This window comes from Talpa occidentalis, unplaced genomic scaffold (genome assembly GCF_014898055.3).
Source record: "Talpa occidentalis isolate TD23 unplaced genomic scaffold, MPIMG_talOcc4v2.1 talOcc4.9, whole genome shotgun sequence".
Taxonomy (NCBI): domain Eukaryota; kingdom Metazoa; phylum Chordata; class Mammalia; order Eulipotyphla; family Talpidae; genus Talpa; species Talpa occidentalis.
This window is the reverse complement of record NW_023605305.1, coordinates 65889514-65903649: the sequence shown is the minus strand read 5'-3', so window position 1 is coordinate 65903649 and position 14136 is coordinate 65889514. Positions and strand designations below refer to the sequence as shown.

At 49.7% G+C, this 14136-nt stretch overlaps 1 protein-coding gene across 1 annotated transcript in view; it reads right to left on the bottom strand.

Moving 5' to 3' along the window:
- ERGIC1 (endoplasmic reticulum-golgi intermediate compartment 1) overlaps positions 1 to 13350 on the bottom strand; it is a 110489-nt gene extending 97139 nt beyond the window's left edge. The window contains exon 1 of the mRNA XM_054691622.1: positions 13183 to 13350. Coding sequence (XP_054547597.1) covers positions 13183 to 13202 — 20 coding nt within the window. The 5' untranslated portion in view covers positions 13203 to 13350. The remainder of the gene's footprint in view (positions 1 to 13182) is intronic.
- Between the last annotated feature and the right edge of the window lie 786 nt (positions 13351 to 14136).

The following is a 14136-nucleotide window of genomic DNA, read 5'->3' as shown; positions in this document are numbered from 1 at the left end:
CTGTGCACAAACTGGGTGCTGGTTGTCTCTCAAGCCAGCATTTCCCAAAGTGTGGCGCCCATGTCACTGGGTGATTTCAGGCAACATGGGAACCTGGTGCCTACATGACATCACACCAGTGAGTAAATCCCTGCTTAGTTTTCATTTGAGTATTTCTAGAACTTCAAAGAGAAAGACTCAAGGCTCTTGCTATTAAGTCTTCAGCCTCTCATATCTAACACATGCTAATCTCCCTTTTTAAACAGGCCCAGCAACTTCAGCAGACACCAGCTAGCTAGAACTGAACAACCTGTAATTACTTGTATCTATTTATGGCAGGTGATACTTCTTTTCCATTTTCAGAGATGTTACAAAGTTACCCTATAGAAATACAAATGTTAAATTTGAAACACTGAGCAAGTTAAAGACAAATTATTAAGTAAAAAACACATGCTGTACCAGTGGAATTAGGAAGAGAGGACCAGAATGGTGAAAGGCTGAAAAATACTGAGAGGAGCTGCCAGGGCAGAGAGGGTGATGCATGTATCTAAGCTCATCCTTTTCTCTTCTTCCCAGGTGCACAGGTAGACCAGATCTCTAGACCACTCCTAGAGTTAGGTGAGGCTGATCCCCAAGTTCAGCATAAGTAAATGGAAGCAGAAGTGATGGTACCACATCCAGACCTCCACCCAACCCTCCACATCCTTCTTTATCTTCCCCCACTGCTAGGTCTCAGGGAGGATCCAACATACCTGGGGCAGGGGAAGCAATTATATGAAGAATGCAGGTCTATGGAAGTCCTGGAGGGACAGAACTTCCCCCACTTTCCTTGGGAATTCATATGAGCAAGAAATGAACTTCTGTGACATTAAATCACTGAGACTTTCAGGTTATTTAAAGGAATTAGCTGACTTTGGCTAATATAAAGGTGACATCTCTAGCCCAATTTTCTGCCAACCAGGAATCTATCAGCCTAGATATCCTGGTGCGTGCTTTCTGTAACAATGTTTTATTACCAAATTCCAGCACAGTACTAAGGGCTTTACAGACACAAGTTCAATTATTCTTCATGCTGGGTCCTTGTAATGACACAAACTGTTGATTTTTAGCTTCAACAGAACAGAACGGGCACCATTAAGTCGCATGCAACCCTATAAGGCAGAGACTCCCTGGTTGCCTAGGGGGTCAAGTGTCAGCACTATCACCACTACAGCCTGAATTCGATCCCCAGTCAGGAGGCTAACCTACATACCATGCAGCAGACCTCTCCTGTCTCCCTGGCTGTTCCCCTTAGCAGTGTATTTCAGTGGATCTGCCTGTTCTGCCCCCCCTGCCCTCAACGCTATCTCTGGTGAATCCTCTCACCACCACATCTCTGGCCTATACCCCAGTTCTTCTACGCAAAAATAAATAAATTCTTTTTTGAAAAAAAAAAAAAAGACGCTACAAGGCATTTCAGCAGCTGGCTGTCTGCTACTCTGCAGAAGGACCAGTTTCCAGTAATAAGAGTGGGGATCTCAGACCAATGAGGAGCTCTGGTGGCAGGGGAGGGGCTGGCAAACACTGCCTTAGCCTGGTGCTGAAGGTCAACACCAGCAGTGATGTCACATGGACGTCAGGTAGCTCTGACGGGATGCGCTGAGATGGGCATTCTGCCCACGACATGGCCCAGACAAACTCAGACTAGGGGACATTCTATGGCACACGGGACAGTGCTCCTCAAGGCTGCCAAGGCCATGAAGAAAAAGGGAAGGCTGAGGAATGATCCCCAACCAGAGGAGATTGGGGAGACAGGATTGCTGAATGCAATAATGCAATATGGGACCATGGATTGAATCCTGGAGCAGTAAAAGTACATTGGAGGAAACAGGGGAAATTCAAATGAGTCTGGAAGTTAATGACAATGCACCAATGTCAGTTTCTTAGTTGTGACACACACAGTAACATATGGTGTGGGCTATGGTGAAAACCGGATGGGGTATCTCTACTCTCTTCACAACTTTTCTGTAAATCTAAATTATTCCAAAATAAGTTTATTTGAGAGAGAGGGTCAGAAACAAAATATCAAAACTAACACATATAAGTGTCATAAGGTAGAGGTGGGGGAGGGCAGGGGCAGGAGCTTTCTGTTAGGCTTGTAGCAATATCCCCACAGCTTCTAGAATAGCACCTGGCATAAGTAGGTCCTTAATAAGTATGTTCAATGAACAAGGATTCCACCAGACAGCCCAATTCTAGCCTGCTGATAGGGGCTCCAGAGGCCAGCAATAGGGCAAGATGACCAGCCCCTTGCCCTCACAGGAATGCTGCACCATGCCCCTCAGCAGGGACTTGGCAGTAATCTGCCCACAGTGCACACAGTGACAAGAAATGGTCACCCAAGCTAGCCTCTTCTCCAGTGACCTAGAGGTCCCCCAAAAGCTTCCATGGCAACAATCTGTAAACTTGACTGAACAGCTGATATCAGGGATATTCATGCAGCAGCTCTAAGAAAATCAAGGCAAAAGCTGCCCTCCAGGCAGAAAGTGTGGTTAGGAAAGCTGACTCTGGTATCACACACAAATGCTCAACTCCCATCCAGGTCACCTGCGGTCTGTGTGCCCTTGGCCAGTCCTGTCCCCTCCCTGTGACTCCTCTAACAACCAGTCCTGACTGATGTGTGGATGAACTGAGAGATCCAAGAAAGGCCTCCAGTCTGGTGCTGACAAATGGACCTTAGCACAGCCCTAGGTCACCTGAAAGAGACACTCCAGGGGCCACAGCATTAAAGGAGCAGGAGGAAGGGACTGTCACCCAAATTGGACTTTGGCCAGTCCAGGTCAGCTGAAGAGGAAAGTTAGGTCCAGCAGCAGGGCTGGCAGTGCCATTCAGAGGAGGGGACAGGATTTGGCTGCAAGCTCCTTGGACAGGAGCCCGGACTGCCAGGAGAAATGAGGCCCCAAGGCTGCTTCCTCCCAAACTGGCTGAACTGTGGGTCTCTCACTCTGCCTCCCATGCCAAGTCTACACCCACCAGCCACCACCCGTGTCTGGGGACGCTGCCCCAAGTCCTGGCCGCCCGGCCAGCCTGTACTGGTCACACTAGGAAGTGGGACACAGAGGCTGCATGCTACCAGCAAATCATCAGCCCTCAGAGGCTTTGATTTGGCCCAGCATGATGTTTGACAAAAATAACTGGAAGCAGTTAGTAGCCATTTTCACACAATTTATAAGACTTTCATCATTTCCTAAAAGCTTGGGGAACCAGTGGGGCAACATGAGGCAGAACTACACTGGAGCTGGCCTCTCTGGGGGGAGGGGGGCACCTAGAGACACACCCACCCAGGGACCTGCCTAGGCCCTGGAGGCATCTGGAAGCCTGACGTTGGGGACCAGCTGTCTCTGTGTGGGTGCCGCTCAGAGAGGATGTCCATCTCTACCTGACAGCTCTTTTCAGATGAACACATCACTGGTCCTGTGAACGTGAGTGTCCTAGTACCCTCTGCTGGGGGTTATTGGGACTCTAGGAGGAGGATGGGGCACTGCAGGCAAGGCCAGGAGGAAGGAGATGACTCCCTTTTCTAACTAAAGACACTAGTTTCACATTCTACATGAACTCATCTCACCTTCACAGACCCCACAAGGAAAGGCACCCTGATTTTCATATGAAGAAAGCTGAGGTTCACAGAGGCACAGCTTCTTATCCAGGGCCCCATGCTAGATGTGAGGGATTCAAATCCAGATGGGTTGCTGGGTTGTTGAGGGTCTCTCCCAAGGGTGGTCTGCCCATCTGCTTCAGGGGAGCACTGCCACCAGTTCTTGGGGTGGGGGTTCAAGATGGAGAAAAACATCCTGCAATGTGGCCCACCACAGAGCACTTCCCCCTGAAGACTTGGAGCCAATACCATGAACATACCTGGACATACCACGAACATACTCTGAGGTCTAGGCAGACATCAAAAGAGACCCAATACCACCAGGGTTCCCCTAGGTTCCCCAGAGATTTCTTGGCTAAATTCTGTATGTCAGTGGTTCCTGGAGGGGCGAGAAGACTTGGAAGAGAATCACTCACATTGACAATGACAGCATCTGGATGAAGTACCCGGCTCTGGAATCACAATTCTGAGTTCAAGCCCCAATCCTCCCCCTCCCAGCCCTGAGCATTAGCTTCCTGTTTTCAAATTTAATTAATAAAGGGAATAAATAAGAGTCAAAAGCCAACCTACTAACAAGGGGAAAGTATCTGTGAGCCATATTTCTGAAGAGGGGTTAAAATCCCAAATCACTAATCATGATGGAAGTGCAAATCGAAACTACAGTGAGATTATCACCCCACACCTATTAATGTGGCCATTACCAACAAGACAAAGGATAATTAGTGTTGGCCAGAATGTGGGGAAATGAACCCTTGGTGAAAACGTATATGGTACAGTTGCTACCAGAAACGGTATGGACTTTCCTCAAAAAATTTAAAACATGCCTTGCAGACACTGCCACCACCAGACCGCCCACATCTCACAGCCACGGTGGACCCTACCATATTTGACATCGCTGTTGGTGTGAGCCCTTGGGCCATGTCTCCTTCCAGCTATTTGTGGATGAAATTCCAAAGACAGCAGAAAACTTTCATGCTCTGAGCACTGAGGAGAAAGGATTTGGTTATAAAGTTTCCTGCTTTCACACAATCATTCCAGGATTTATGTGCCAGGGTAGTGACTTCACCAGCCACAATGGCAATGGCAGCAAATCCATCTATGGGGAGAAGTTAGATGATAAGAATTTTATCCTGGAGCATATAAGTCCCTGGAATCTTGTCTATGGCAAGATCTTGTCTATGCTGCACCCAATACAAATGGTTCCCAGGTTTTCATCTGCACTGCCAAGACTGAGTGGTTAGACAGAAAGCATGTGGTCTTTGGCAAGGTGAAGGAGGGCATGAATATCGTGGAAACCATGGAGCTTTGGTTCCAGAAATGGCAAGATCAGATCCAGTAAATTTGACTTGTGTTTTATAGGAGTCCAGCTCTGATGAACAGGGTTGAGAGAGGAATTTGATTGAACCAAAGAAATAAAGAAATGACAGGCATAAAATAGGTTTAAAAGAAGAGCGACCCAGGGGACCTATGGCCTCTTATTTGTGTTCAAGCCTCCTGAGTGCCCCCGGCAGCTCATTTCTTTTGATATAAGCAGCCCCTCTCCCTCAGATTAGTTACTAGACAATGAAGCATTTTCTTAGCATTTGGCCTTGTCCAGGCACAGATTCACGCCAAGGTTCTGCGCTACCAGGTTATTCTTTTTCTAATCTAGTTTCTTTTTCTAATCTAGACATAGTTTCTCACAGACACAAGAAAAAACATCCCGATCTGTACATGGGCCAGTCTTTTGACGCGAGCGGATCAGTCTTTCAGCCATGACCAGTCTTCTAGCCACGGACCTTAATGTTTTCCATGTCTTGGCACTGTATGCCTTAGGGGGTCTCCAACAGTGTTTTATCTTTAAAAAAAAAAAAAAAAGATTTACTTTATTTATTTATGCATACAAGAGCTGGGGTGTAGGCCAGAGATGTGGGGGTGGGAAGGAGTGTGAGAGGATTCACCAGAGTCATAGTGGGGAGCAGAACACTGCTGAGGGGAGCAGCAGGCGAGACAGGAGAGGTGTGCTGCGCCATGTGGGTCAGCTCCCTGGACAGAGTTCAAACTCGCACTGCGGTGGCTGCCAACAGCTTCAGAGTGCTGAGACTCAACCCCTTGTGTCACCAGGGAGGCCCCAACTTGTGTTTTATCTTAACCGCCAGACCATTCTTTCTGAAGCTCCAGAGAGTACTCCGTCACCCCTATCTGCTCAAAATAAGCTAGAATCTTTATGCTTGCTCTATAGTTCTTTGGGCTCCATATTTTCCTTATCCCCTTCCAAGTCTAGCTGGACTGCAGAGTTAAGTTTATAATTATGAAATAAACAAACAACAATTTAAAATAGAATATGATAGAGGAATTCCATGACTGGGTATTTATCCAAAATAGTTAAAATAAAGATCTTGAAGAGATATTGCACTCCCAGGGTCACTGCAGCATTATTTACAATAGCCAAGATGTGGAAACAACCTCAATGCCCGTGGATGGATGACTGGATAAAGAAAAAGTGTGGCATATTACATACAATGGAATATTACTCAGCTTTGAAAAAAAGGAGGCAACAACACAGATGAACCTGGAGAACATTATGCTAAATGAAATAAGCCAATCTCAGAGGGACAAATGAAATACTGCCTGATTCCATTTAAAGGTAACATCTGCAGTAGTCAAATCCAAGCAGCAGAGGGTTGAATGGTAAGTGCTAGTGTTGGGGGAAGGGGAAATGGGGAGTTGCTATGCACAGGTATCAAGTTTCAGTTATGCAATAAGAATAAGCTGTAAAGAGCTGCTGCACAGCACCGTACCATAGTTATCAACACTGTGGTGCACTTAAAAATTTGTTAAAAGGGTAGATCTCATCTTAAGTGTTACCACAATTAAAAAATTGAACAGACTGATTAGAAAGCAATAACATGAGTTTCTTGGGATGGTAGGACTGTTCTGTATCTAGATTGTGGGATCGTAATATATCTTAATTTTCTTTATTTTATTTTTTAAAGATTTATTTTATTTAATTATGCATACAAGAGCTGGGGTGTAGGCCAGAGAGGTGGGGGATGGTGGGAGGGGGTTAGAGGATTCACCAGAGACAGAGTGGGGAGCAGAACAGGCAGAATGGCTGAAATACACTGCTGAGGGGAGCAGCTTGCGAGACAGGAGAGGTCTGCTGCACCAAGTGGGCAGCTCCCTGGCTGGGGCTCAAACTTGTGCCACAGTGGCTGCTGACAGCATCACAGTGCTAAGACTTAACCCCTCGTATCACCAGGGAAGCCCCAATATGTTTTAATCTTCATAGAAGAATCCATCCTCCCAAAAATCAAATTTACTGTATGTTAATTTAAAAAATAAAGAAAATTAATTACTAATAACCATATCTATCTCATAGGGCTGATGTGACTTCTAAATCCAAAGACATGCCCAGTAGTGCTCAACACAGGACAATCTGACAGATAGTAAGATTAGCATGACTTCCTTTCCCCCTCCAAAGAGCTTCAAGACCCAGATGGGAATTTGAGAGAATAGGCCACTGGGACACCAGCACCCATATTTCAGGGCCCTGTCTAATAACAGCCACGCCTTTCATCTTGAACAAGGATTCCACTTTTGGGATAAACAGAACACTCAGTCCATTTCCAGCACATTTTGCTTCCTGTCCAGCCATGCTGCCAGGTAGGTTCTAGGTATGCACAGTCCCCAGGGGCCTTCCATGTGGGCCAGCATCTCTAAGGGTTAACTGTCCTGGGTATACAACAGGAATAACACCCACTCAGAGGGTGAGGAGGCTTGTAAAGACCCTGTGTCTCTTCTAGCTCTAGCCAGCACAGGGAACCCTGAGTTCCTCCTGCTTCTCCCAAGGGTAGTCTTTTAAAAAATCAGGACACAGTAGCATTGGGGTTTTCTTCCTGTCCTGTACTTTTGCTGCACATGCAACCAATGCAATTAAGATGCATATTAAGATGTAAACGTTGACAATTAGGCGAGTGATCATTTCCTTAAAGGATCAATTATGGCTGAGTTTCCCAAACTATTCTATTTTTTTTTAAAGATTTATTTATGCATACAAGAACTGGGGTACAGGCCAGAGGTGTGGGGGTGAGAGGCTTCACCAAAGACAGGGTAGGGAACAGAACAGGCAGACTGACTGAAATACACTGCTGAGGGGAGCAGTGGGCAAGTCAGGAGAGGTCTGCTGCACCATGTGGATAGCTCCCTGGCCGGGGATCAAACTCGTGCTGCAGTGGCTGCATATAGCTTCATAGGTTGCATCTTAACTCCTTGCACCACCACGGAGGCCCCCCAAAACTACATTCTGAAAGATGGTACTGGGTGCTCTATAAGGTGGCTTAGACAATAAATTTGGTAAAGTGGAGCTGAACCAAGTGACAATGGTTCTTTCTTTGCTGGACTTCTCAGAGCCTTCAGTGAGTTAACACATGAATCTCCAAGTGGGGGGAACAAATAGAGGAGTGCAGGCAGGGGATCTAGGTCAAGTTGGTTAACAGAGCTAGGCTTTGTCGACCTTACTATGCATCCAAACTACCTGAGCATTGTGTTAAAGTAGATTCAGAATTGGAACACTGAGATGATGCTTTCCAGCAGAATCCCAGGTCCCTTACTTGGGACCACACACTGAAAAGCAAGACCATCAATGGAAAGGTAAGACCCCTTCCCCCCAACTCTTGCTGCTCCCCCGACTATTTCACTGATGAGGAACAGTCATAGAGCAAGAAATGGGTTTGTTAAAGGTCATGTAGGAGTGACAGGTGGAGTCAAATCTGTTCCACGAGTAGAGAGCAATGCTTCTCAGTCTTGGTTGTGCAAGGCATCACGTGAAGGTCTTCAAAGCATACTGATAGCTGGGTGCTTCACCCTTAGATCCTGATTGCTGGAGTGAGTTTGGGAGTTTGCTAGACTCCTGCAGTGATCACAATGTACAGTTCAAGGCTGAAGTTCACTTACAGAGATAAGCCTCACCCCAAACGCCCTACCTGCCTCTCCAACGCCTGATGAAAACCACGTAGCAGCAACTCTGAAGCAAAATATAAAAGAATTACCATATGGGGACAAGAGTGTAAGGAGGCCACAGCTGGCAGAAGACCTGTCGCCAGCTACTATGGCATTACTGTTAGGAACCCAAACTGCCTTGGGAGGGATGATTTTTCATCTCATTCTATGTCCAGGGAAGCAGGTGGGCTTCTGTGCGCATGCTTAAAAGTCCCAGTGGCTAAAGTGGGAAACCTGGCCCCTGCAGGCAAGATGCTCTAAGTCCGGGTGCGCCAGTTAAAGGTCTTTAAAGACAATTTCAGAGACCCCATGAGGTGTTTTTTTAAAAAAAAAAAAAAAAAAAAAAAAAAAAAATGACTTTAAGCTTTTTAGTGACCACTGATGGGATTAGGGATGAGCAAGACAATGAATTCAGCTGACTCTGAATTTAGTGATTGAAAGGGGAAGCTTTTTTTAGGGACAAGACTAAGGCACAAGGGGGCTCTGGAGCCACATGGCAGCCTTCCAAGCCATACCTGCTGCAGCCCTGCCATCTCCTCCCTCGGCTATACCTCCACCAGCTCATCTGGAAACTAGGATGACAACAGTGCCTGGCATATATGGTGATTGGGGGATTAAATGAGCTGATAGATGGAGGATCCTTAAAACAGGGTTGGGTCCCAGTAAGTACTCAATAAACTCAAAATACTAGTTTTTCACATTATTTTCCCTCATGCTTAATCTTTCCTTTCCTTTCTTTCCTTTTTTTTTTTTTTTTTGACCTGAGTTCATCCCAGTCCCAGTAGTGAGTGGGGCTTAGCTCAGTGTAAGGAGTTGGATGGGGAGGGGCTACCGGCCCTGAGGGAGGCAACGGAGGAATTCAGACCATCCTCCGCGCAATAGGCCCCATATGAAGGCTGAAACCAGGGGATTAAAAAAGCCAGGTCACATTTAGAGTTTGCTCAGAGGTGCTTGAGGAGGTCTGGGGCCTCCTGGAGGGAGAGTCCACTGGAAGGCAAGTATGGGAGGCACTGGATCCACACACTGTGGCAGGGTGGCCCACAGGTGGACCAGCCGTGCGGTCAGCCACATAGGCCCTGGCTTATAGGGGTCCGTGCTCGGCAGAATGATCTGGCTGTCACTTCTGAAATTCCTCAAGCTTTTCCAGCCCACAGTTGTGCGTCTTCATTTTGCACCGAACCCCACAAATGATGTACCAGTGCTTTTGCAGGAACATTTCACCTTCCAGGCACTACATCTTCCCTAGCAGGTGAGTCAGTGAGGGTTACCACTCCTTCTTTAAAATCAGGAAACTGAGGCTGAGCATAAGTCAGCCGTCCCTGGGCAGTTGTCAACTGTCCTACTAGTCAGTGGCAAGGCTGCAGCACACCCTAGGTCTTGGGCTTTCAACCTGGGGGTACTGACACCAAGGGGGAGCAGCAACCACCTGCCTCCCCAAAAGCAGTGCTCAGGCCCTCCTGAGCTGGGCTGCAGGAACTGCCTCCCCCCCACACCCCCCCTTCCCAGACTGGGCGAGAGGCAACAGGTGCTACTGGCCCCTGCCAGCCGGAACTGGGTCCGGTCAGGGCCAACACCCACGGATCTGGGTCACAAGGCCAGTTCCACAATGGCACGTCTAACTACTAATGAAACAACTCAACAGTCACAAAGCAAACACAAGTAATCAATGAGAACCAGGACTGCTCCTCTGTACTCTGCCTCCTTCCCTACCCCCTGTTTAGAGAGAGCAAGTTCAAAAATGAAGGGTGAAAACTCCCCATCATGAGCTGAAGATCTGCCCTCTAAAAGGAAGAGCTGGCCTATCAAATCGCACCATGCTTTTGACTTCTCTGACAGTGAGAGGCAAGAGTTTGGCCCAGGCACTGTTCTGGGCAGCTGATACAAATCTTTTGCCCTAAGGAGCTCCTGTTTTAATGGGAGGGAGAAGGAGAATAAACACAGTAATTAAGTGAATTCTACAGTGTCTTCGAGGAAATAAGACACATCATAAAAACAGTAGCCAAAAGGTACTGGGTGCTTACTCTGAGTCTAACTGCTTCACACGCTGTCTCACCAGTCTTCTCAGCTATGGGCACTGATGGCATCCCCAGGTCACAGACTGGAAAACCCACAAGACCCAAGCTGCACAAGACCCCACAGGCAGCAAAAGAATGGGCAAGATGTTGCTCTTTCTCCCCCTTCAGATTTGTTTGAAGGAGAGCAAAACAAGCAGGAAGCTTGATTTTCCCTGGCCTTATACTAGAGAGGGACCATCACAGGTTCATCCCTCCTACCGTCCTCAGTTGTCAGGTCTTCAGAGACCCAACTGGGTCATTGGAACCTCCCAGCTATCCCTTTTCTCCCAGAACTAAGGCTTTGGAGCTAACAGACCCAAGTTCAAATCCTGCCCATGCTAGTTCACCAACGTAGGGCCCTGAGCAAACAGCTTCCACCAGGCAGTCTGCCTCGCCTTCATTTAAATGAAAATTAAACTCCCTCTCAGGGTGACAAGGGAACAGATGTCAAGTCTGCACCCCAAAATGCTCGATCAGAGGCGACTGTCCCACGTGTGACCCTGTTCCTGAGACTGCATAAGATATTCCCTCACCCCCTCTGGAGTACCGGGAGGGCAGGGCCATGTGTCACCCAGCTCTGCAGTGAGGGACATGTAGCAGAGGTCTGAACACAGAGTGAATGCAGGGAATGTTTGATGAATGAATCCTGCAAGGGAGGAAGGTATGTAGGATGGTCAACCTTCCTTAGAATCTGTGTCCTGGAGTTGAGAATACAAAAAGCACGTTTCCATCTATTTTCACCTTTCTGTGGGTAGCCCAAGCCCTCAAGGAATTGAGTGGATCACCTCCTCATGGTGAGGCCCCCACTGTGCTTTGACACAGCAAAGCTCAACTCAAGAAGCACCAGGTCAGGAGCTGTGGGTGACCTGCAACTCTGACGCCCCTTTGACCCAGCTCCCGTGAGGTCCAGATCAAGACCCTCAGCCATGCCTCAACTTCATCCTCCTGAGATGGGGGATCAGGTACAGGGTGAAATGAATTAAATGACCAAAAGCAAATATCTCCCCAAGGTCAAAATCAGCAGACCCTCCCAAATCACATGGGGATGGGGAAGAAGGGGGTCTGGAACCTTTCCTACCAGCCTGGGTAAAGGGTGTCTTGGTTTGCAACAACCCTGGTCCTGTAAAGACTGGTCTAGACACTGATGCCTGCCTAAGGGCTACAGGGAAGCTAACAGAAATCTTCTTGATCAGGAAGGGTCAGGAAGCTAACAGAGATCTTGATGGCACTAGGGCCCAGGACAGGCTGCAGAACCATGTCAGCCAGTGTGACAGTTCCAAGGTCAACGTCCTCTCCAGGCTTGACCCCCCCAATGTGCGACATGCTATGGCAGTCACTGGCAGGCTAGGAACTGTTCTTCCTGGAAAGGCTGTCACTTTACCCTGATTTCATTCACACCTGTAGAAAGGGAAGGAGCACATCCCTATTTTGTGCAGAACGACAATGCCCTCGTGGAGAAGTTCCTCTCCCACTCAAGCCCCTCTTCAGATTCCTAGACTACCTGGCTGTGCCAAGCCCTTCTCACACACTCAGTTCTCACAGGCAGAACTCTATCTTTAGCTCCCATCTGCAGGTGGTGAAATGAAGATGCAGAAAGGGCTCAGGGCACAGGTCCTCCAGTTAAGGGGAGGTTTGACCCCAGAGCCGTCATCTCTGACTTCTAGAATATTCTGAGCAGCTCAATAGAGAGGGAAAAGCCAGGATTCTAATCCCACTCTTCCTCAGGCTAAATAGCCCTGCTATTTTCCTCCTGCAGGACACCCAGATGTGGCTGCTTCAGGTCAGAGCACCCACTGGGGCGCCATACCTTCAAGGAAAGTCTGGTGGAGACCCCTTCCCAGGCTGGCTTCCAGAAGGCTAGTTCAGCACAAGGTGAACTGTGAGGTGGCTGGACACCACAAAGGGCCCACTGTGGTGACCACAGAAAGCCAAGGCCAAGGGCTTTCCTTATGGATGCCTCCCCCTTCCCGTTGTGCCCTCCTAACCAGGGCACTGGAGCAGACAGTCTGGGGATGGGCAGGTCTCCTGTGCTGCCTTGCCTGGGGGAGCCTCAGCACAAGGAAACCTAAAACCCTCCAGCTGCCGCCAGACGGGATTGGGGTAGAGATTCTGGGGGTCCCAGGGGGCTCACAGGAGGTGCCCTGGACACACCTGTCAGTGGGGGGTGGGCCCAGGAAACGAAGCTCTGCAGAAAAGATTAAGGGTATGGCTGGTTTGCTCCCATCTGGAAGAGTGAGGCAATCTGCTTCTCGGCATTGGGGGAGGGGTGCGGTTTGAGATGGGGGGGCGCAGGCTGGGGAGAGGTTCGAGGGGGGTAGGGGTGGCACGGCCCCAGGAGGTGGGTGGCTTGGCCTCTCCCTGCAAAAGAGGGCACAACCCGGCTTTGTGCGCGGCAGGGGGCCCGTGCGGGGTCCCTGGGGCCCGCCGAGGCATGCACGGGGGGCCGCTCTGGCATGCCCGGCGGGGGGGTCCGCGGCGGGCCGGCCCCCGAGGCGCGCGCCGGGGGCTCCCGGGGGACGTGGGCACCACACTCACCTCCTGAAGTCAAAGGGCATCGTGCCGCCGCCGAAGCCGCCGCCGGGGGTGGGAGCGCTGCAGGCCGGGCGGGCCGCCGCGCCGCGTGGGTCCCAGCCTGCTGCCAACGCCTCCCTCGGCCGCCCCGCCCCCGCCGGCGCCCCCCGCCGCTGACACCCGCCGCCGCCGCCCGCCGCCCGCCGCCGGGAAGTGACGCTCCGCGCAGCCCATTGGGCGCCGGCCGCCGCCCCCGGCCGCCCCTTCCGCTGCCCGGTTAAAGGGGCCCGAGGGCGCGGAGGAGAAGGGGCGGGCTTTGGGGGGTGCGCCCTGGGAGTCGAGGCTCCGGGAGGGGAAAGGGCTGCAGGAAAGGCTTCTGCATGCTTTCCTTCCAGCCCCCCGCTGTGTTGTCCTGCCTTCCTCTCCAGGACACAATCCTCCGAGTTTGCATTTATAGGAGTTTCCTTGAGTTGTGAAAATTAAGTGGAATGATCCAGATGTTGAGCCACGCAAGCCATCCAGCCCTGAGGAAGGGCCTGATGGATGAGAGAGGCCAGGCGAGTCTAAATTTGCGAAGTGGACCCACCACTCCCCTGCTGTGCCTCTTTGGTAATGGTTCTTTTTTTTTTTTTTTTTAAGATTTATTTATTTATGCATACGAGAACTGGGGTGCAGGCCAGAGGTGTGGGGGTGAGAGGATTCACCAGAGACAGAGTGGGGAGCAGAACGGGCAGATTGACTGAAATGCACTGCTGAGGGGAGCAGCGGGCGAGTCAGGAGAGGTCTGCTGCGCCATGTGTGTTGCTCCCTGGCCTGGGATCGAACTCGTGTTGCAGTGGCTGCGGATAGCTTCATAGGTTACATCTTAACCCCTTGCGCCACCAGGGAGCCCCTCTTTGGTGAAGATTCTTGACTTTTCTGAGCACCTACCACTTTCCTGTGCACAAAGAGGAGGATGACTCCTCCTCAGGGTCATGA